Below are 24,889 nucleotides of genomic sequence, written 5' to 3' on the forward strand. Positions count from 1 at the left end.
GGTGAGGTGCAGCTTGTATAGAACTGGCCCCCCTTTACACCTGAGGTTTAACTGCCAGGCCTAGCAAGCTGGGATGGTGACAGCAAAGTCCGCAGGTCGTAGGTTTTATAAGAGTGTCCTTCTCTTAGATGGAAGCCCATACAAGGCTAGAGAGCTCCATCAGCCTGGGTTTCCAGATAGTAGTTTTCCTTCTGCTATGTTCTGAACAAGACTGTCATTTTCTGGGTCAGTATCGAGTGACTGCTGTCATGAGCCCACTAAGGCGCCAGCAGTGTTGTGGTATCGCTACGTCCAGGCAGGATTCTGACTTAGAGGCATTCAGTCATAAGCCCACAGATGGTAGCCTCGCGCCAGTGGCTCTTTAGCCAAGTGCACACACCAGGGGTCTGAACCTGCGGTTCCTCTTTTACTGAACAGGATTACTACTGTGACAACACATCATCAGTAGGGTAAAACTAACCTGTCTCATGACAATTAATCCAGTATTAAAATACATGCTCTTTGGTGACTATCTAAATTTTTTTCTAGTTAATACTTTAAACTCTCTTTAATATAGATTTCTCATAGATACAGTCAGAATTCTTGTTATTAATCAAAAAATATGGAAGCTGCTTTTTCAAATGGCTCTCTCTCTCACACACAGAGGTATATATAAGCATTTATATTTTAATGAGTTATTATTCTGATGAAAACCAGACACTTTAAAACTCCAGTGAAGATTAATGCATCACATTTATAAAAATTAACTGCTGTACGTGTAAATGCACTAGAAATGAGTTTAAGTAAGTTGTCCAGTAAAGTTCAGATGATGTTCTTTTGATATATGACCAAGCCCAGGGTCTTGAGAGCAGACTTTTGAATCCACATATACAATTCCTAATCAGAGGAGTGATAACTTCAGTGTTAGACTGTAAAAATTCAGTATGTCAGCTAAAGAGATGGTGAAAGTGTAACCTGGGGACTATCCAGAACATAAGATTTATTTAATGTAGTGCTGATGGTTAGAAATCATTTGTGCTCATTCCAATTTTCTAGTCCAAACAACATCATTCAGCTTAATTCTGTGTTTGCTTGACTTTTAACTGTGTCCAGTGAAAATTAATTAATTTCTACTTTCAGGGATATTTAGGTTCAGGGGTATTTAGTACCCCTGAACAACCTACTAAGCAATCACCTATAAATGGGTTCATCCTGTATAAACTTCTTTCTTCCTCTCTAATCACCAAGTGATTAGTATGTTTAGCAAAAGTACAGTAGCAAGCAAAACTTATTTAAGATCTCTCTTCAGATCCTACTCATTCCCATACTATTTGATTTATGAATTTTTCCTGTGCTTCACATAATCAGGTGGTGTTCTCAACACTATTAAGTCCTGACTCTAAGTGCTGTCAGAAAATAAATTTAGGCCAACTTCTTTGTGGATAAATACACCCTCAAATATTTAATTGAGTAAACTTTTACTAGCGAGCAAAAGAAAAAGGTGATCCCTATGTTATAAATGGGGAGAAAACAAATAAATAAAAATTAAAAAAGAAGAAGAAAAAAACCCCACTTACAAACATACAGAGATACCACCATTACAGACTATTTTGCCTGATTTCCAATTCAGCTTTGGGACAGAATCATTCTTATTGGGAAGCAGCTGAGCAAACATGAGTCCATGTAATGAAGAATTATCAGTCTAACCAGGTAGATAGCAGTGTAAATAGACAGATATATGCCTGGACTTTGAACACATTCTTTGAAAGAGCTCTGCTTCTTTTGTGTGCTTTCCTTTTTGTTTTTGTATGACTTGAGCAAAACGAATCCTCACCAGACTGCATATGAAGTACCTTCTTTCCTGATGTTTAAGGAATGGAATTATACTGTGCAGCTCAAAGAGCAGCAAATGCACACTGTGGAGCTGAAAATAAGAACTACATGAATGGCAGGTGCTATTATAGAATCTCAGCATTTGCTGTGGCTTCTCATTTAATGTAATAAATAGAAAACTAACACAAGTGGTAAGATTTATAAACAGACTTGGTGGTTTGGTGCAATTCAACCCCAAGTTGATAGTAATGATTGTTTGTGGTAACATTACAGTCTCATTAATGTTGAGGTAATTCTGGTCATGCCAGTGAAGTGACTAGTATGGTAAGGTAACTGCTCAGCCAGAGCACAGTAACACCAAGGCAGAGGGATGCAGGAAGACTTCCAAGTTCCTGCATCACCTGCCTCCAGTTCCACAGGGAAATAATACCCAGCTGTGTGCTATCCTTGCATGTCCATGGCTGTCCTCCAGCCAATTCCCCAGTCTTGAAGATCAGGAATCAGTACATGGGAATGTGCCACGAAAGCAAACACACTGAGAATCTAGGCTTGCATTACTAAGGGAATCTGCAATCAGCAGTGGCAATTTTTTGACCTGTTCTTATTGTTTCCATCACAGATTTTGTTTTCAGCTACACATAGGTAAAAACCACTACATAAATCAACTTGTCTCTTCTTGAACACTTGAGGGTGGGGACTAAGAGGGGGGCTGAAAAGCTTATATACATTACCTTGTAGCCACTGCATGTCAATCCTGCATTCCTCTTGGCTAGGACACACTTCATTCTCAGGAAAAATGACCTCTCAATTTCATATTCTGAAAGCACAAACCACACTGATCATTTATTACTGAAGGTTTCAAGACTGTCCATAATATTGCCTTTCATTATTTAATAGATGTATTTATGTCTCATCCTTTGACAGAAGTCAGCTATTCTACTTTTCTGCTCAATCTCTGCCTTCAGAATTTATTTCACTTTCATGTTACGATTCCCTGTGAAAGCTGTACAAGTCAGCATGACTAGGTCTCCAGATATCTGGTTTTACCTCCATTCATAAGGCAATCACCTTGTTTCTGAACATCTGGGTACCAGCCCAAATTAATAAAGGTAAGGAAATGTATCCTTTGGAGTGCAGGTAAATGAAAGTACTCTCCAAAATAATAGTAGAATGGAAACAAGAAAATTCATTGGTTTTGTAGTAATTTGGGTATATGTTGATGGTCATGCCTAGACTGGAGAACTTCTGACCTCCGTATACAATATTATTACCTGTTTCATCGACTTTCAAAACCACCTTGGTAGATTACTTTTAAACAAATGTCTTCATGGGTAACCTCCAGAAGTGTCTAAAGTTAAATATTGCTCAGGTACACACTTATTTTCTGTTAAGAAGAAGTTACCATTATTTTTAACATTAATTATTCTCGGTAACAGTCCAGACATCATTCATTAGTTCAGTTCTTTTTACTGAAAGTTGTGGTTTTGCAGAACACAACTGCATCAGGAAAAGACAACTCATTTGGTACGTTTGTGAACAGAAAAATCAGGGAAGTAGAGGGGTATTCAGATTTGTTGTAATGTGTATTACCTCCTAATTCCCCACAGAGTTTGATCCAAAGTCCACTGTAAACAGGTTGAGTCTTGCTTCAATTTGATTTAATTGTTATGTTCCTGATTTTTGTGCATCCATCACCCAATTAACATCTGTTAGTCACACACCTGCATTGGCTTGAGCCTCAGACTGCTACCTGGAACCGATAAACTCTATATAAAGTTCTGAGTTTAATGGTCTGAAGATACAACCACAGAAAAAGGATTTAGTGAAGAGAGAAGTGTGATGTGTAGTGCATCCCAACTAGAATCAGCCCTCTTGAATATGGGAATTTTCCATTTATCTTCCTAATGCAAATCAGATCCATGTGGGGAAAAGCAGGCACTTAAATGAACTGGCATATCTACTGGAGTTTTAAATACAAATGTATACAGCTTGGTGGGAGGAAGCCATACAGTACAGATTACTATTGCTGAAGCATGATCTCACAAGTAAAGAATGGATTTGAGAGCTGGGAACATGCAATTCATGGCTTCAATACAGATTTTCTGTGTGACTTAACACTAGTTCTTGCTCTCTTTTTGCCACAGTCCCATGCACACAAAATAAAGATAATTTTCTCCCTTCAAGGGGCACAAGGGAGAAAAATAATGCACGTAATGAGCATATAAAGACCATCCTCGTACATGGACTCAGTTGCTAGCAATTTAAATGACTTTCATTCTTCTGTAAAAAAAGATGAATACTGGAAATGGAAGCAATGCCTTAAACTTCTCGTATGTCCTGCCACAAGACCAAAGAGGTTCTCTTTCAGTGACAAACTCCTTCCAGGCACCTTATTCATTAGCCTTCTATTTGTTGTCTACTTCATTTTTAAATGTTACTGCAGACTGGTGCATTGCTATCAGAAACACCCATCTCTAACTTCATTCTTCCACAGGAATAGGTTCTGAAACACACCATGGTTTCTAGGCATCTATAAAACTAGAGTAGTACCTAGACTGTAGGATAGTGTTTTACTTTTATTATTGAAAATTGATCATTATTGCATTATTTTAGAAGAGATCTTGTATCTCTGATTTCATTATGGTAGATTGTAAGCAAGAGGTCCCCTGAATGCCAGTCCTTGTAACTAGTTACAGGCTCTCTAGGAAACCAGTAGAGTGTTTAAAACAATTCTAGGGTAAACATGTTGTGTGGTGTAGGAGGCCAGAGTAAATAGCACTAGAGTTGCCCCCTACTTCTAAGTGGTATGGGGAGGAAAGGCTGATAGAATTGTGTTTCAATAGACAGAAGGGTAATAATCAGTAGCTTTGTTGTTATGTGCAACCAAGTGCAAAAATCTGTACCTGCAATTTAATAAGATGTGTTTATTAATTAATGATCATTGAATAAATAGGGGTTTAGTGATGTGTTGCTGAACCAACAAAGACTAGTCTCTTAAATCAGATTATCATATACCTGCAGTCTAAAGAGGTAAAATTTACCTATGATGTAATTTGGGACTCAGCTTCCATTTTTGAGTCTTTATCTAGCTGATATGAAAATGCCTTAAGTAAGCGAATGAAGAGATGGTCCATGTGGCCAAAAAAGAAACTGGGTCCTGACTGATGTCCTGCTTTACCTGAACAGACCAAATAATGTATACATAATGATAAGTGTTCCTCCTCCTGTGTGTATTAAGGGTGATTGATTGTGTTTGTGTGGGAGCCCAGTGGTGCTGCAAGAGTTGCCTCCTGGGGAGAAGGGCAACAGGAATTATCTAAGGGAGAAAAGGAGAGACTGATCATTCCCAGATGGTCTGAGACCATAAGAACTGTTAAAGCAGTTATTTAGCAATGCAGAATGTCTATAGCACAGGTGGATGCAGAGTGTTACAGCTGGGATTGTTACAATGGCTGGGTAAGGCTCATAGCTGTGTCAAGGTGCCCAATGAATAATGTGCAGCTGCCACATGGCATCTGGCATCTTGTTTGCAGGATTAGAGTTGAAGAACACAAAAGCTACCATAGAGAGATCCTTGCAGGTGTGTGCGTGAGTGCACAAAATCTACTAGCAAGCTTTGAGACTGACTCAATGACAAGGAAGAGCAGGACCAGACCATTTATATTATTCATGCTTACGTGAGTGCCATTAGTGTGCACGTGGTGCCTGTAAAAATACTGTTCTTCTGTCTGTGTTGATCTGTCATCAGTGGGCTCTGTGTACATGCATGCATGTGTGCACCTACTGGCAATAAAACATCTCCAGACCTTATCAGGAGATTGCAAAATATGAAAAAGCAGTAAGACCAAAACTGTCATATAAAAAGCCTAGATGTGCAAGACTGTGAACAGTGTGAATTAGTATTCATATTAACTGACACTTTTGCCAGTGTGACTCCTCAATAACCTGCAAAGTAGCAGAAGGGGGGTAGCAAAGCAAAAAAAGAACTGAAGTAAATTTGTAATTGTAAAGCTGGTTAGGAAATAAAGAGACCCCGGCTTCCTGCTGGATGTTAACACATCCATCAATATAATGCAAAACTTAAAACATCACATCCAGGCTGTATCTGATGCAATTAAGGTGGTCTACTCTGACGAAGAGAATGTAGAAAGAAAATGAGGTACTTAAATGTTTAGCAAGCCAAGAGAGAGATGTTGAATATTCAAATAGGAGAAATCAGATGAGTTGTGAGAAGAGTGATTACTAATACATGCTGTCCTGCTGCAGAGGTTAATCACAAAATTGTGGGGAGATATTAGGCATGAAAGCTCAGTTATGAAGCTGGACAAAAAGCCTGTAGCTTTAAATAGCCAGCACCTGCTCTAAAAGCAGAATAACTGTAGATGTCCAGGGATGTAGAAAACTCTCGAATTAAAGAAGATAGAAACCCCGCAAATGTAAAATATTCACTCCAGGGTTAAGTAAAAGGTGAATGTAACCATTTATTCTTAAGAGGTAAGTGACCAAAATGAAGTTTTGAAAAAATTCAAAAATACAACAACATAGAGCATCTAGACATAGTAACGTAATTACTGATATCGTTAACCTTCTTTCAAGCAAACATGTAAGCACAGAACATGTAAATGACAGAAAGAAACTTAGGCTATCAAGAAACTAAAAGAGGTTTGAAACAGAGAGGAATGGAAGCCAATTAAGTTCTACTAGTTCTTAAGTAATTAAAGACTGTATGTTGAACACTGACAGGCTTGGGGTATCAACCACCTCTTTCAGTAAAGAAATACTTCCTAACATCCAGTTTAAACCTCACCTGATGCAGCTTCGAACCATTCCCACACATGCTATCCCCAGATATCAAAAGCTCAGCACCTCCCTCTTCATGTCCTCTCCTCAGAAAGCTGTACAGAGCAATGGGGTCACCCCTCAGCCTACTTTTCTCCAAACTAGACAAACCCAAAGTCCTTAGATGCCCCTCACAGGACATTCCTTCCAGCCCTTCCGTCAGCTTTGTTCTCCTCCTCTGGATGTGTTCAAGGAACTTCACCCATCTGTCATGGGCTGAACCCAGGACAACATCCTTCTTAAACTGCAGAGCCCAACACTGCACACAGCACTCAAGGTGAGGCCACACCAATGCTGAATACCGGGGGATAATTGCCTGGTTTAGCTGGATGGTTATACTGTGTTTGATGCGCTGCAGAATGCGGTTTATCCTCTGGGCTGCCAAAGCCATATCCAGCTCAGCATCAGCCAGCACGCCCAGATCCCTTTCTGCAGGGCTGCTTTCCAGCCACTCCTCTCCCAGCCCCTTGAGGTTTAAAAAAAGTGAGCAGTCACCACATGGTGATGGCCAATTTTACAGCAAATCATGCTAAATTTCCCTGTTGTTGTATCCCTTATTCAGCACTACTTCTCTGAAATATCTACTCTTCCAACAACTCCACTACATACAACAAAATTTGCCCATTTAATTGCACCTTCTCTAGCATTTGCTACAGCCATCTCTAATTCTGACAAACAGCTGTGTATTGCTATGAAAGGTTTTATTGAAGTTCTCCTTTACGGGTGTAAGTATTGCAGAATGGATCTGCTTTTCCCATCTTCCCTATTACTTTCTATGCCAGCGACCATTTTCCCTCTTTACCTAGACATGACTTGTTTCCCTCTCCCAAAGAATTTCAAGATAATTGGGAAATCGATTCTTCTTTTCTGAAGTGAGTTGTATAAATTTCAAAGTTTGTGCATTCTTCTATTCAAGTGGTTTTTTTTTTTTTCAGAGGGTGAGTCAAGAAAATGTCTCAATAGCTGCTATAGTTAAAAAGAAACCTCTGGCCCCACTTCTAAATTACTAAGTATCTTGAAAGGCTCTGATGATAGCTTCTTGAAAACCAGACCAACCATCTTAGTAAAGCTCTTAACATTTACCAGAACTTATTGACGTTGTATTTATCTGCTACAGGAATTAGAGATGAAAAGCAGAGCTTTAGGGTTCTTTCTTAATGTTTACCCTCTCATTTTTGGCATAGGGCTTTTCTTTATCCAGTTATGTGGAACATGATCGAAACTCTATTTTTCAATTCCAAACAGTTCCAACATTTGTTACTACTTGGATTTACTGATGATAGCAGATTTCTGATTATCTTTTTTCCTCCCTGTATCAATGTTTACAATTTGAAAATTATTGTCCTCTTTCCACTGTTCCACAAACTTTCATTGAAATCTGTTCAAGAATGAATGGTGAGACTCTCAGTTTTCATCCTAGAATTCCAGTTTTCCATTTTTACCCAACTGGGTGATTGGTAATAGTCGGAAATGAAAATTGATGCAAGTAAAAGACTAGTTTTGATCAACTTGATTGTATTATTTGAGCAGATTTCTCTATCTTTATTGCTACTCTTCTTTGAAAAGGTGTAACTGAGGTTACTGAGATTCTGACTTTTTCAGTATGTCTACTAGCAGATATTTTAATGAAATTGACATGTCACTTGTAATGAGCTTTATAGGGGGAGGCACTGCAAATCAGAGTCCATATCCATGTTCAGGATGCCAATTTCAAATAAATCACTGTTTATTTTTTAACCAAACTCTATATTTCCCTCATCAGATGCAGAGAAGTTTTTCTGTTCTACTATATATTACTGTATCTTCTGATCATTATACAGAGGATCCCTCCTTGAAGTGTTGCTACAACACAATTGAGAAGATTCAGTAAAAGCTATACATGAGGTAGAGAGTGCATGGCTTAATTCAAATCCTAGCCCAAACTTATTCGTATTAATATCCTCACAAAGCTGAAACACAGCAACCTGTGAATGAGAACATAGAAAAACCTTGCTGTCTATGGGGTCTTTCTCACATCACTGAGTACCATTTCTACAAAGCGTACAGATTTGCCCCTTGTCCTACCACTGGATATCACTGAAAATAGCCTAGCTCCATCATCCTGACACCCACCCTTTACATATTTGTAAACACTGATGAGGTCACCCCTCAGTCTCCTCTTCTCCAAGCTAAAGAGACCCAGCTCCCTCAGCCTCTCCTCATAAGGGAGGTTTCCACTCCCTTCATCATCTTTGTGGCTCTGCGCTGGACTCTTTCAAGCAATTCCCTGTCCTTCTTGAACTGAGGGGCCCAGAACTGGACGCAATATTCCAGATGTGGCCTCACCAAAGCAGAGTAGAGGGAGAGGAGAACCTCTCTTGCCCTACTAACCACACCCTTTTTAACGCACCCTAGGATGCCATTTACCTTCTTGGCCACAAGGGCACATTGCTGGCTCATGGTCATCCTCCTGTCCACCAGGACACCCAGGTCCCTTTCCCCTTCACTACTTTCCAGCAGTAAACTGGAGCATAGGAGGTTCCACATTAACATCAGGAAGAACTTCTTTACTGTAAGAGTGACAGAGCACTGAAACAGGTTGCCCAGGGGGGTTGTGGAGTCTCCTACGTTGGGGATATTCAAGGCCTGCCTGGACAAGTTCCTGTGTGATGTACTCTAGGTTACCCTCCTCTTGCAGGGGGGTTGGACTAGATGATCTTTCGAGGTCCCTTCCAACCCCTGGGATTCTGTGACTCTGTGATTTGTACTTTCTTGCTTTCATACCAGAATAAATATCATGATAAATAAAATTATTCTTACTATTTTGGATAAAGAATTTATGCATTTCTTCACTCATATTGCACATGACTGCCAAACAGGATTCTCCAAGCATTTCTGTGAAATTATGGTAAGCTTTATGGAAGCCAGAGTTGTCCATCCCTGGGGGTACAACTATGAAATCCATCTTTGCTTTCCAGTACATCTTTCATCTCTTTTGAAAGAAAACAGTCGCAAAATTCTGTGGTTTGTATACTGCTTTCACAGTGGACTAAGAAAAAAGACCATTGTAGGGGTTTTTACAGCTTCAATTCTCATGCCTCTATTTTCCCTAAGGTAAAAACTACTATTTTATGTTTCTTTCCCAAAGCTCACAACTTTTGACAGAAGCAAGATATGATATTGTTTTGTTGCAGAGCCACTTTGCAAGTTAATATATATTGGCCTGCAAATGGTACACTGCAGCACCATTTAAGATTTAAGAATGCATGTCTCATCTGTCACTACAAAAAGATACAAAGCCACATTAAAACTGGGATCTCTTGACACAGTTAATGATTCATGTGTGCTCTACATGGCAGCTTGGGTGCAATGTCAAATTTCAGCTACGATGTGGGAGAGAAAACCTATTCGCAAAAGGCACATTTAGACCAAAGCACTATGTATGTGGTCACCTGTTTCTACCTTCCCTCCAATCCAGCTGGTGTAGAGACATGCGCCTGCTAAAGCTAGTGCATTCCTCTGGAGACAAGGCACAGGTGTGATAAACTGCACTCTATGTCCCTGCTGGACAGCTTTACAGGGTGGAAACACAGATACCACAAGTTCATGTCTGGATAACACTTTATGGCCCATCCCCCAAACACTCTGCATATTTTTGACTTTTCAGTTGGTTATTTTCATCTTACCCCCTCTATACTATGGAGTCCCACATGTTCTACTCTTATTCTTGTTTAATCTGCAAAGCATCTGGGTCCCACACAGCATATCACTGACTAGAAGAACATGCAAGTATCTTGGCTAGCCTCCTGTAAGCAAAACAAGGCTTTTGTGAGACACAGGAAAGATACTGCCACAGCTTCAACCCCTTAATTCTGAATGAGGGTGACACCAACTTCTAGAACAAATAAGAGGTAAAAGCACTGTACAGCACATACAAAAGAAATGCTTGTGTGATAGCATACATAGTTTTAAGGTAGTCCTTAAAGCTGGGAATCCAGGATTGACCAACAGGGCCAGCATGAGAAGAGGCTTGCAAATGCCTTTGGCAGACTTTCCTTATGACAAGTTCAGAAGCAGGCCTGGAGATGAGTTAGTAGAAAATGAGGAGTTAGACATGTAAGCCTAGTGCATACTGACTGTTTATTATTGCTATGCCAGAAAGAGCAGGGCAAAACTGAGGTTGTAACTGAGACAACTCTTCAACATTAAATATTGTGTACAGAGATACATAAGAAAACAACATTCCCCTATCCTTCCTTGGTATGTGTGGTCAAAACTGATTCCAAGTAAGAGAGAAGAGGCAAAATGGTTAGACATACTTTCCCTTCTCCCTGTTACACTGTCCTTTGTGTATGTAGCACTAGAAAAAATTCTTTAAAACTTAGGATAAAAAAATAAATTTCCAGATGTACAAATTTCTATTCTCTTTTTTTTTAATATTGGACAGAACGTATGTATGGAAGAGGTTCTTCCAGGAGAGGAAAAGTATACACAGGTATTTACTTCTCAGCTGACTGAAATGGAGCCCTTAAAGCATCAACCGGAGTGGGAAACCTGGCACAATGTATGCCACATTTCTTGTGTAATTTACATTAGGGTTCTAACTAGTCATATAAAAATTATCAAGTCATTTGCAGACAGTTGGAATGTCTACAAAAACTACAGTATTCCTCTTTCCCTTTGTTTGCTCTGGGGAATGTTAATACATATTGCTTTTAGTATACCGTGCCTTGGTGTGCAAGTCAGCAAAAATTGGAAAGCTATAGACATTTTAAAGGATTGAAATATCAGAAAAAGCATATGAAACTAATAAAAGAGACACACAATGTCTGACTCCAAATACACACATGGAAGAGCAGCACACAATGCTGAATCCTTTTCAGTGTTGCTTCATTGCTTGTCTCAGCTAACGTGAGGTACAAATACCTCTAATTTCACTTGCTTGCTTGCATTCTGCTGCAGTTCATGACAGATGGACTGACGAATCGTACCCAGCTTGCACTACCCTGATATTTCATGACTAAAATTTCCTTATTTATTCATACAGATTGGGTTCAGAAGGTACAGCATTTCCCCAAAACATCCAGAAGGTCTGGTAAATGTTGCTGCTACAAGCCTACCACTCTGTGCTGCTGTTAAAGGAAAAAATCTGGTTGGTACAGACACACTTTTGACAGCAACATCATTTGAGTTCTTAAGGTCATGACTTCTTGTAGTATGTGCATCCCAGCTTGTGTCAGTATGTTGTTTCCTCTAAAGAGCATGCTAGGGGGAGACGGGTGTAGTCAGTAATCCCAGTGCAGTCCTCAACATTCAGTTCGTGAAAGCCAGCCACTAATTCAGACACATTCAAAATGGTTATCAGCTCTGGACAAAGCACTTTGTAACAGTTGCTTCACAAACCTCTCAACGTTTTATCCCCCACAATGCTAGTACCAGAATGCTTTGCTGCTGAGCTGTAGCAGCTTAGACTTGCTAGCCTGACAGACATTTAGTCTTACGCTACAGATGAGGTGAGGTGAGCTGAAGTGAGGTGAAGTGGAGGGCAAACGCCTCACATGCCTCCGTGAGGTTCTGGAGCTATTGGCTAGGCAGAAGCTTGCATGGCACCACAACCTACTAGGTCTCCTGCACTAAGCAGAGGAGATATGCAGCATGCGCTGGGTCTCTACAGTCAGTCATAAATGTAACCTTAAATTCTTCCAAGATTCAGAAACTAATATCCCCACATTTTGGAGCCCAACCACTCTGCTGGATGACTATCTTCTGCTCCAGAAGGAGAATCGCATCCAGTGGACCAACTTTGTTATTTCTTGAAGCAACAAAAAAAGAAGGTCTTTCAGAGTTCTAAGTGCACAAGAAGAGACAGCACACATCAACACAACTTCTCTACATCCTAAGAAATCAGTTTTGCAGCCCTACATCTTGGAACAATTCCCAATTTCTGTTAGTTAAGTGTTGCATATACTAGGATAGGGGACCAAGAATCCTTTTATCAGCCTATGAAACACATACGGATGGCGTAGGTAGTGGGAAACTGATGTGTAAGGCTTCACAGGTACAAAACTAAGCCAGAACTCACTAAAACGCTGCCGACCAGTAATACATTAAGCAATGTTTGGAATGGTATGAAGGAATGAAGGGGCAATGAAGTCATCTGAGATCTGAGCATAGCCAGTATACATTGTTCACGTCATTTGGAAAAGATCAGATTATTTTCTTTTTTTCTGCTAATCTATCCCAGTTGAATAGAATGGATTAGTTTTGTTACAACTGGTGCAAATTTGGCCTAAAGTCTCATGTGAGGTGATTCGCTAAGGCATACCCTACCTTTAATGTCTGTGTGAGAGAGATTATTCTTTTTCCAGCTCCAGATCCCCTCAGAAAGAAAGTCCAGCTGTTGGTTTCTTTCATAGCAAGGGATCAGTACATATTGCTTTACATTTTCAATGCTGATCATGCAAGTAAAAAGGCAGTTTAAAGACTTTGTAAGTTACAGCTGAAATTCTCCAAAGCCTCCACAGATCATGGGGCTTAAGGCTTTCATTGAGTCATAGCTTGCACACTTTAGAGGCCAGAAAAAAGCATTAGATCATAGGTATAAACCTGTACAATGAAGTTTATTAAACTTCAGTCTGTTACCCCTGTGCTGAGCTCAGTAACTTCTGTTTGCCTTAAGCATATCTTCCATAAAGACATACAGCCTTGATCTGAAGACATCAAAAGAGGAAGAAACCATTGCTTCCTTCAGTATTTTGTTCCTGTGGTTAATCAAACTCCTAGTTATAAATGCGTATATTATTCTAATTTGAGCTTTTGTGGTTTCAGTTCACAGACATTGGCCCTTGATATATTTTTTCCTCTAAAACAGTCCTTTAGTTCTCAGTATTTTCTTCCCTTGGAAGTATGCATAAACAGTAATCAAGTCACCTCTCATTCTTCTTTTTGATAAGCCAAACAGATGGTATTCTTTCATCTCCCATTATAAGCCTTTCCAGTCCTTCAGTCATTTTTGTGGCTCTCTTCTGTACTTTCACTAACTCGCCTTTTCTTTTTTTGAAGTGAACAACAGAATCATACAGAAAAATCCAGTGTCCATTTCACTAATACTATTATTCATTCCATTCAAAATTACAATTATTCATCCTTGCTATTCCTCCTCACTAGTTCCCTGGTTTTATGCCCAAGGATTTCCTGTTCCCCCTTTTGCCACAGCTTCACAAGAGGAGCTCACACTAAGCTGTTTGTCCTTTATGACTTTTAGATGCTTCTCAGCATTGTTGCCCTCTAATTTCTTGCCCCAAAACCTTTCCTCAGCATAACTTGCTGCAACGCCACACTGGACTTGTCTAAAGAGTGATGACTCGACAGCCAGTTCACCAACATTGATTTTCCCAAATATTATTCCATTTAATATTGCTATGAAGTCTAACAGCATATGATTATTCAGGAACTTTTACTGTCCTTAAAAAAAAAAAAGAAAGTATCTACTCTGTGTGCTCAGGTGCCTTGTTGCACCTGAAACATTAGAATGTCTAAGGCAAATATGAAAAAAAGAATAAAAGCTATAGTTTAAGAAGGCTTTTGCCTTTTAGACTAATGCAACATTTCTGAGGCTCTGTTATCTGAATGAAAACAGAGAAACCCATACTACAAAAAAAAAAATAAAAGAAGGGCTTCTTCAAATACATAGCAAATAAAAATAACACAAGAGGCAATATAGGCCCACTGCTGAATGAGGTGGGTGCCCTGGAGACAGAGGATATAAAGAAGGCAGAGGTGCTGAATGCCTTCCTTGCCTCTGTCTTTACTCCTGCAGACTCTCCCCAGGGGCCCAGATTCCTATAGCCCCAAGGAGCCAGGACAAAGGAGGAGTTTGCTTTGGTAGATGAGGATTGGGTTAGGGATCAGTTATGCAATCTGGACATCCATAAATCGATGAGTCTGGATGGAATGCACCCACGGGTGCTGAGGGAGCTGGTGGAGGTCATTGCTGGGCCACTCTCCTTCATCTTTGGTAAGTCGTGGGAAATGGAAGAGGTGCCTGAGGATTGGAGGAAGGCAAATGTCATGCCAGTCTATAAGAAGGGCAAGAAGGAGGACCTGGGTAATTATAGACCGGTCAGCCTTACCTCCATCCCTGGAAAGGTGATGGGACAACTTATTCTTGACGCCATCTCTAGGCATATCAAGGATGAGGGGGTCATTAAGAACAGCCAACATGGTTTTATGAGGGGGAAGTCATGTTTGCCCAAACTTATAGCCTTCTATGAGGAAGTAACTAGGAGGACGGATGATGGTAGAGTGGTAGATGTGGTTTTTCTTGATTTCAGTAAGGCATTTGATACTGTCTCCCACAGCATTCTCATAGATAAGCTAAGGAAGTGTGGGCTTGATGATCAGGTAGTGAGGTGGATCAAGAACTGGTTGAAAGGAAGAAGGCAGAGAGTTGTGGTCAATGGCACATAATCTAGCTGGAGGTCTGTAACTAGTGGAGTCCTTCAGGGGTAGGTGCTGGGACCAGTGCTGTTTAATATTTTCATCAACGACCTAGATGAGGGAACCGAGTGTACCCTCAGTAAGTTCACTGATGACACTAAACTGGGAGGAGTGGCTGACACACCAGAAGGCTGTGTTGCCATTCAGCGAGACCTGGACAGGCTGGAGAGTTGGGAGGGGAGAAACTTGATGAAATTCAACAAGGGCAAGTGTAGAGTCTTGCATCTGGGGAAGAACAACCCCATGTACCAGTACAGGTTGGGGGTTGACCTGCTGGAAAGGAGTGAAGGGGAAAGGGACCTGGGGGTCCTGGTGGACAGGAGGATGACCATGAGCCAGCAATGTGCCCTTGTGGCCAAGAAGGTAAATGGCATCCTAGGGTGCGTTAGAAAGGGTGTGGTTAGTAGGGCAAGAGAGGTTCTCCTCTCCCTCTACTCTGCTTTGGTGAGGCCGCATCTGGAATATTGCGTCCAGTTCTGGGCCCCTCAGTTCAAGAAGGACAGGGAATTGCTTGAAAGAGTCCAGCGCAGAGCCACAAAGATGATGAAGGGAGTGGAAACCTCCCTTATGAGGAGAGGCTGAGGGAGCTGGGTCTCTTTAGCTTGGAGAAGAGGAGACTGAGGGGTGACCTCATCAGTGTTTACAAATATGTAAAGGGTGGGTGTCAGGATGATGGAGCTAGGCTATTTTCAGTGATATCCAGTGATAGGACAAGGGGCAATGGGTGTAAACTGGAGCATAGGAGGTTCCACGTTAACATCAGGAAGAACTTCTTTACTGTAAGAGTGACAGAGCACTGGAACAGGTTGCCCAGGGGGGTTGTGGAGTCTCCTACGTTGGAGATATTCAAGGCCTGCCTGGACAAGTTCCTGTGTGATGTACTGTAGGTTACCCTGCTCTTGCAGGGGGGTTGGACTAGATGATCTTTCGAAGTCCCTTCCAACCCTTGGGATTCTGTGATTCTGTGATACATCTGTTTTTATGCAGTGAGCAATAATTTGCATTTCTCTGAGAAATAAAACTCATACAAATAAGATTTCTAGAGCTCAGCAGCTGCAAATTATCTACCTTTCTTATGGGTTTCAGGTTTGGTCTTTCAGGAAAGCTTCTATGGAACTGATGAAGCACTGGACTACAAGGGAAGGTTTGAAGATAATACTGAAGGACAATGAAGAAGATTAAAAATAAATGAAAAAAAATCAGTAAAGGGACGACATCAAACTTTGCTAAGACTGTAAAACTCGAGATAAAAAATAACCTGTAGTCTGAGTTATTCAGTACCAGTAACAGAATATCACAAAGTATAGATATGTATGTTCATGTCTGTGATTTTATTTCTATCATAACAGATCTTATCCAGCAACAACTGCTGAAATAGCAATTGAACTAAAAATGTGCATACATATCTGAGAATTAGCTGAGAACACAACTTGAGCAAATAAAGTTGCATGAACCAAGCTGTAAATTTGTGTTATAAACGTCTGTGTCTGCAGGGCAGTAGTCATTTAACTTCTGAGTAATAGCACAGATTGCAGAGATCTGTAACACAACAAAGTTATAAAAGGAAAGTTTTTATTAGACCCAGTGACTTGATGATTTATACGTGGTTTAAAATATTAAAAGAGATAAAAATGACAAAGAAAAAAAGCTCTTTAAGAAGTCTGTTTTCCTTTTTATTAGAAAAAAAAGCCACTTTCATTCAACTTCCCTCTGTCCTAAGTTATTTGTAGAACTCTATGTTTTATTTAAATATTCAAAATACCTATTAAGATACAGACAGAATCTGCTTCATTCCTGTTAAGTAGGTTTCAGGGCTTAACTGAAGAAAAATGGGAAACCAGCTTTGATTTCCGCAGGCCAGGTAGTTTCAGGTTATACCTCCAGATATATATATAAAATGGATATGCTGAAAAAAAAAAAAAAAGGAACCACTGGCACAGGGCAGACAAATATAAATAAATATTTGGTCACTGTTCATTTTAAAAGATTTTTCTACGGATTCTGGATATTCTAACACACACACACACTAACATGCACACCCATGCCTCATGTGAGGAAGAGACACACAGCAGATTCACATAAAATAATCCCTATACAAACCAGAACTCAGCTTAACTCCTTTATCTTCTCCAAGGCTAGAAATCCAAATAACATTCTGTTCTTCTGAGGTTTTTAGCAATTTCCTCTGCTACTCAAAAATTTAGACAAAACAAAACATATGCAAATGGATCTCAATTCAAAGTGAATTTTTCTTTACCTTTCACTATTGAAAAAAGCAGAGTTTGATGTTAATAACAAACAGCATCTATGTAGAATGAGGTAAAGAAACCTACAGAGAATGAGGCATATATCTTGGTCTAATTATACCACCAACAGAACTTCAGACTGAAACAGTTGCAAGTACTTAATTTAACGGTTTGAAAAGTCTTTTCAAACACAACCAGATCAGAATTACACTTCACAATGATGAGAACTTGTTAAGAAATAAATTTGACCATAAGTAGCTAAAATGAGAGAGACCTGATTGTTTCAGAAAACTAATCCTAACAGGCAAGATAAGCATCCAGAGACATCCAAATATAAACAAGAAACAGGCAGTTTCTAGCTCTGGACAAAAAAACCAAAACTTTCTGGAACTGCTCTATTAGTGTGCTATCTCACTGCTTGTAGCAAACCAGAGTCATGATTCTAAACAGAGAACAGGAAGAGTTGAAAGCTTATGTGCACTTGCCACAGAAATATTAATTCTGATCAGTGGACAATGACTTTAAATTTGCAAAAATATCCAACTAATTTTTTTTTAATTGGAATAAAATCAGAAGGCTATTGCCATCGATAAGAGAGTGGGTATAGATCAGAAGAACTGTATGAAAAGTTATGGGTATATATCAGAAGTATCACCTTTGTTTATCAATAAGGTAGGAAAAAGGAAAAAAAAAATGTTGGGCTTCTTTGGGTTTCTTTAAAGTCAACATTTAAAAAACCCAACAAACTCCCTGCCTGAGGAATGAGCAAACTATGAAACAAGCAAGTAACAACTTCAATCAGAGAAGTCCAGGAAAATGAAGAGTTTGGTTCTCAACACACCGAGGGTAACAAGAAAACCTCTGCTGGTGTTGGGAGGAAGAAGGGAGAAGGAGCCTAAAATAATTCTACCATTTACACCACTCAGAGGAGTACATCTGCTTCCAGGCACATTAAACTTCCCCACATGCAGAGGGCACAAGGTTCTGTGCTGATGAAATCACAGCGGTCAGAACTGTGGTGAGATCACAAGGTACAGAAAATGCACAGGCACCAGAACTAATTCTTGTATAGAAATGTTACAGAACTGTAGTGCAAACCCAAAGCTCCTCATATATTTGGGAGATGTTCCTTAAGAAGGCCAGTAAAAACTAGAAGAATGTGATCCCAACTGATTAAGCACTTATGAAATGTATGTGAAAGCACATTTTACATGATGGGAGCCAGATTATTTTTGATACTTTAAAGTTCAAAGTATTGCCCCAAGGAAACAAAAGCTACGGAAATAGTGCAAAGATGAGTGTATTTTGCTAGTTATATAGTAGTTACGACACTGAAGTAACAACATAATACACAAAGGGTTATGTTAATATTTATGTATCCAGGCTGAGCATAGCCAGGGTTGAGAGTCTGATTCAGGCATTCACATAAACAATTAGAGTTCTGCTGTCTTCCCTGACACTCCATCCGGCTTAGCATCATACTGTGTGGATACACATGGATGAATCATCTGCAGCACCTGAACAGGATGTGTGAAGAGGCTTGATGAATCAGTGATCCAGTATCAAGGCAAGAGGACACTATTTTCTTGGAGTGATCACTTTTTATGGGAGTTTCTAAATCTAGGTAATTTACAAAACCCATTTTTGCTCTTCCTGTAGTGGAGGGTATTAGGTCTGGCTTTTTGTCCAAGGTTCAGATTAAACAGTTGTTTTTAAAACATTAAAAGTGTCCTCCTATTTCCCAGTTTCCCAGATGGGTTTTTTTTCCTCTAAGACCACATAGCTGCAGCTGTGCACAGCTAGACCATTGCAACATTCCTGCAACCTCAACAGTGATGACAAAATAAAAGAGATAAATGATCACTGAGTAAAATCTAAAAACATGTTTAAAACTGCTTGGAGTCCATTACATGGAAAGCATTATTTAATCTAGGATACCTTATTCCCTTTAGTACAACAAAATAAAATCCTGGGTCACAGTTTCAAGTTCATGCTCCTCCTCCATTCATGTACATAGCTTCATACTGAATAAATATGAACTTGTCACATTTCAGCCTAGGGTTATAACTTCTTTTAGTTTTTCAGTGGTTGCTTGGTCACAGATCACACAAGTACCTTGTAAGAGGTGAGGATGAAGAGGCTGGTGAGCAGTAAGAACAGCTGTCATCTCATCGTGATCGGAAGGATGTATGTACTCATAAATGCTGTTACCAGTAAGCTCCACCTGTGAAGAGACATGTAACACATGAAGCAGTGCAGCTGGCTAATTTTCTTTTTTCCTATCCCAAAAGTGTTCTTAAATAACCTGCATACACCACATCTGGGTAACTACACACCATTTTTAAAACGTAAGTTCAGTGTACCAAAACCGTGCTCCTAATTATATCCATTAAACTAAATTAATTCCTCCTTCATCAGTAACTGATATTAAAGGGGCTTCTGTGGGAATTTCTGAGGATGATCCAGATACAGAAGAGATGCTATTAGAGAGCTGGCAAATGAAGTGATAAACTAGAGCAGCTGCAGAAATGTTAAATTGCTGCAAAATTGGATAAAATCTCTGTGAATGGTATTAATGTTTCTTGAGAAGACAGACATTTAAAAAAAAATAAGTTTCTACAGGTTCCCAGAGACTATCACCTGCATTCAGCTGGCAGCTGAGATTTCAGAGCCAAACCACTAGACTCACACAATTCCTTTGTGTCTTTTCAAAGACGATCCACCACGCTCAATCCACAGTAGTGCGAAGAGTTCAGAACAGTAGCCAGTGAATTAAAAAGGCGGACTTCCATAGATTTTCATGAGCACTGGATTGAGCCTTTGCTGTTTTAAGCAAACATGTTCAGTAAAGACTAGGTCTATCTTAAATATCTGTGTATTCCCTCTTCCCACTTGAACTTTGCTCACACAAGAATATATTTTTGTCTTTCCCACTGTCATACCCATAATAACTGTTACACAAAAAAAATGAATAGTGTGTACTGTATGTCTTTTTTGCTAACTCTATTTGCCACATATGAAATTCACCAACAAAAGTCTGCAGATAGATGCAGTAATTGATTTAAGGAGTGAACCAATTCTTTGAGCCTGTGTTTTAAATTAGTGTCAGGCTGCCCAATTGTTCGGTGTGGCCTGATGTGCCTTGGGCCCCCAAGATCAGAGACAGCTGAGAGGTGAAGTAATTTAACCTATTATTCTCAGCCAATCCTACTGATTTGCTAAGATGTGTGAGTTGCCCTTTCTTTGGAATAAATGAAGTTGTCTACCCCACAAAGCAATCTTTTCCGAAAATGTTTCTCATCGTTCCATTTTCTGCATTATTCATGGAATGTCTCTTCCCAAGACTATGCAAACTAACTTTCTTTTTCTAGCATCTATTCCCCACTGTTTCTCTCCATCACCCCTCCCTGCAAAAACAAAAACACCAACACTGATTTGATATTCAACCAGAATAAAACTTCACTAAATAAGGGGGGATGGAAGAAGGGGCAGAGAGAGAGAATGAGGAAAAAAAAAAAGCAATGGAGAGATGGAGAGAAAAAGAAAGAAGGGGAAAAGACAAAGATATGAAGAAACATAAAGAGAGATGGAAAGAAAAGAAGGGGGGAGAGAAAGAGAGGAGAGAGATGGAAGGGAAGGGATTATTTACTTTGATTCATTTATATAATTTTCTTTAGAAGTTCTCCTTAGAAAGCACTGGTTGTTCCTTTTCAGGATTGTAACAGGTGGGGACCTGTTATAGTAACACCTCATATCCAAACTTTACTGGAGGGGGAGAGAGAACATACAATCTCACTGTGAGTCATGCTTCTGGATTCTTTTGTCTTTAACAACATGGGAAAAAATACACTGTGAATGTTCATAGTTTTCCCCAAAAATATCATAATCACCTACAGACACATAAACCAGATTAAGAAAGTTTCTAACAATCCTTACAGTGACATGCATTTCATTGACCTAGATGCTTGGTAAACCAGAACATATGTGGTTTGGCTGGTAGGCTGGAGGAAAGGGATGCCATCCAGAGGGACCTTGACACACTTGTGAGGTGGGCCAGTGCCAGCCTCATGAAGTTCAACCAAGCCAAGTGCAAGGATCTACACCTGGGTTGGGGCAATCCCAGGCACAGCTACAGGTTGGGCAGAGAAGAGATTCAGAGCAGCCCTGCAGAGAAGCACTTGGGGGTGTTGGTCAATGAGAAAATGAACATGAGCCAGCTGCAGTGTGCACTCAAGGCCCAGAAAGCCAACCGTATCCTGGGCTGCATCAAAAAGGAGCGTGACCAGCAGGTCCAAGGAGGTGATCCTGCCCCTCTACTCTGCTCTCGTGAGACCTCACTTGGAGTATTGTGTGCAGTTCTGGTGTCCTCAACATAAAAAGGACATGGAACTGCTGGAACAAGTCCAGAGGAGGGCCACAAGGATGATCAGGGGACTGGAGCACCTCCCATATGAAGACAGGCTGAGAAAGCTGGGGCTGTTCAGCCTGGAGAAGGGAAGGCTGCAGAAGGTGGCAGAAGGCTGAAGGAGACCTCATAGCAGCCTTCCAGTATCTGAAGGGGGCCTATAAGGATGCTGGGGAGGGACTATTCACTAGAGACTTCAGTGGTCAGACAAGGGGTAATGGGTTAAAACTTAAACAGCTGAAGTTTGGATATAAGGAGGAAGTTCTTTACTGTGAGGACTGTGAGGCACTGGAATGGGCTGCCCAGGGAAGTTGTGAATGCTCCATCCCTGGTGCTATTCAAGGCTAGGTTGGACAGAGCCTTGGGTGACATGGTTTAGTGTGAGGTGTCCCTGCCCATGGTAGGAGGGTTGGAACTGGATGGTCTTCAAGTTCTTTCCAACCCTAACTATTCTATGATTCTGTGAAAAAAAAAATATCATTGAAAAAAAGTAACACTGTGGTCAAATTTCAGACCTAAAGGAGTATCATTTGTAACTCTGTTCTTATAATTTTGTCTTTGACTAATAGTGATTTTGCTGAAGAGCATGTTTTGCCTTTGAAATTAAAACAGTTGTATCAGAGAGTACAGCTTCCAAAAAAATACAAACACTTATGGGTGGTTATATACAAAAAACCTCTCCCTCCAACACAAGGTGTTTCTTACAAAAGCAACACCAGCCAACCTGACTAGCAGCATCAACTGTAGTAATCCAAAAGTTCTTGTTGCATCTCTGATGTTACTGAGCATATTCATAACCACATCAACGTGCATCTACTCTCTTACAAAGTATAATTTGTGGGTCTCTCTTGCTTTTCCAAAAGTCACTACCTATTTCAAAAGGACTACTTACAGAAATACATGTTTGTTCACAGGATTCACAGGACTGAACCCAAGGTCATAGTTTTATCCAAACTGCAATTCATTTCCAGAGCTTATACCTAAATTTCAGAACTAAAGTGCTTTGTTAAACTAATGACTAGTTTTTCTCATTACACACATAGGAATATTTTCTACTCTGATGTATGCATTTGCAACCCAAGCAAAATCAGCAGGAGGTGAACATACAACACTGAAACCAAAATTGACCGTAAAAATGTGAGTGGAAACATAAAGCTGCCAGAAAAGAGATGGGGGCTACATAAGAGTCAAATAACCAAAATATGTATACATAATTTTGAAGCTGACCACAGTCTCCTGCTACACACAGTGCATGCAAGCCCTTTTAAAACCTACAATGAAACACTGAAAACTTACAAAAATAAATTATATGGTTGAATTCATAAACCTCAGGCTTATTAAACCAGCTTCCTTGATGCAGCTTTTTAATATCTGTAAATACCTGCTTACTACTAAATATTGCTGTTTCCTACTAAGAGGTTTTTTATGTGTAACTCAGCTGCACATTTTTTCCTGCCAAGAAATGATTCATAATAAACACAGAGGACCAAGTAGATGGATTCTAGAGCAAATAATTACATATTTTGCCTTTCATATACTTACTTGATGAAAGAAAAATAAACTTTTGAAAAATTCAGATGTTTGTGGTTAAATATTTCAATACTTATCAAAAGTCAAAGATAAGCTTGGCTCATTCATGGACCTAGAAAACAGCTGGAATAAGCTTCAGACTTTCAAAATCAAATATATATATAGGCATATATGTATGTATCTTTCACCATTGTTTCCTAAGAGGATTTTCCTCTCCATTCTGTGTCATTGAACCCCAAGGGAAAAAATACTTGGGGAATTTAAACCTATTTGTTATCCATGAAAAAAAAAAAGAGAGAAGGAATCGGCTCTCTCAGCTAGTATAAGTCAGTTCAACACTAGTCTGAGACCAACCAAAATTTGATGGAGGAGGAGGTCCTAAGTATCAGTATTTACAATATTTATCATTACAATTGAGAGCAAAGGCAGATCAAAATCCAAAGCCACAAATTAAGTGATAGGTCCACAAATAAAGATGCAGCCTAGGCAGAAGTATTGTTTCTGATTAGCTGATGCTGGAGACAGAAATAAGTAAAGCAGTGCTGAAAAACAATCCTTAATGTTGTATTTGAATTTTAAACTAGCTTAACTACACCAGCCAGTGAAGGGTTATTCAGAAGCTCTAATTTCTTCCTGCTGAAGTTAAATTCAAGATCAACTAGAAGATAAAGGCTACTGTAGTAGGTCTCCAGGAATATCCTGCAAAATATTTTTAAATGGATTTTTTTTAAATTCAGTTTGAATATATATTTTTAAACAAATTGCACTTTAACTGGAAATCGGTGTGTGGACTAGTTAATTGTCAAGTTATTTAATAAAAGGGCCATTCTATGCACACCCTAAAAGATTTTCTACAATCATCATCACTCTGGTCTCAGCTTGTATTGGCTGGAGCTCTATAAGAGCACTTGTTGAGAATATAGTGTGGGATTATGACTTGGTGAGAGAGGCTTGTAGAATTTGCTTCTACAGACCAATCTCATTCTTGCTGATGGCAGTGGCAAAACTCCCAGTGATTTCCAGAGAAGTAGGAACAAGAACTCATTTAGAGCCCTGGGAAGCTTACAGGAACATCCTAACATTAATGTATTAATATCCTAGTACATAGGAGTAGCCTAGTATTAATGCTAGTACTATTTAAAGCAAAAGTGTCCCTTCAAAAATAGAACACTGAGACATAGCAAAAAGAGTTAAGATGCTAAAATAGTATGAGGAAAGAGGGGGGGGGAAATCCCACTGCCTTGTTTAGCTGGGATTTTGTATTTGTAAATAAAAAACTGTGTGCTGTGAAACTGCTGGAGAACTTAGTGGTTTGAGAGTCTAAAACGTGCTTTCAGATTTGACATCCTTCTGTCCTCTCTGATCTATAGCTCTCTGAGGAATTCAAGGATACAGCCCATTCCTTTACAAATCTCCACTAAAGTAAAGTATTTGTGATTTTGCTTATGAAACTTACTTCACTAAGCAATATGACCAAATCCTCTAATTTTCAGCACCTCTCGCACTGAGGGTTTATAGGTATTTACATATGCAATGCACATGGAATTCAGTCTGTGCAAATAGTCATAAGGTTGTGAGG

General features: G+C 39.7%; 1 protein-coding gene across 1 annotated transcript in view; it reads right to left on the minus strand.

Annotated features, from left to right (window-relative positions):
* The window catches only part of SIM2 (SIM bHLH transcription factor 2), a 63,236-nt gene that overhangs the window by 24,405 nt on the left and 13,942 nt on the right, over positions 1-24,889 (minus strand). The window contains exons 4-5 of the mRNA XM_005151675.3: positions 19,491-19,599; positions 2,544-2,629 (exon numbers count right to left, since the gene is read on the minus strand). Coding sequence (XP_005151732.1) covers positions 2,544-2,629; positions 19,491-19,599 — 195 coding nt within the window. The remainder of the gene's footprint in view (positions 1-2,543; positions 2,630-19,490; positions 19,600-24,889) is intronic.

Source organism: Melopsittacus undulatus, chromosome 2 (assembly GCF_012275295.1).
Source record: "Melopsittacus undulatus isolate bMelUnd1 chromosome 2, bMelUnd1.mat.Z, whole genome shotgun sequence".
NCBI lineage: Eukaryota > Metazoa > Chordata > Aves > Psittaciformes > Psittaculidae > Melopsittacus > Melopsittacus undulatus.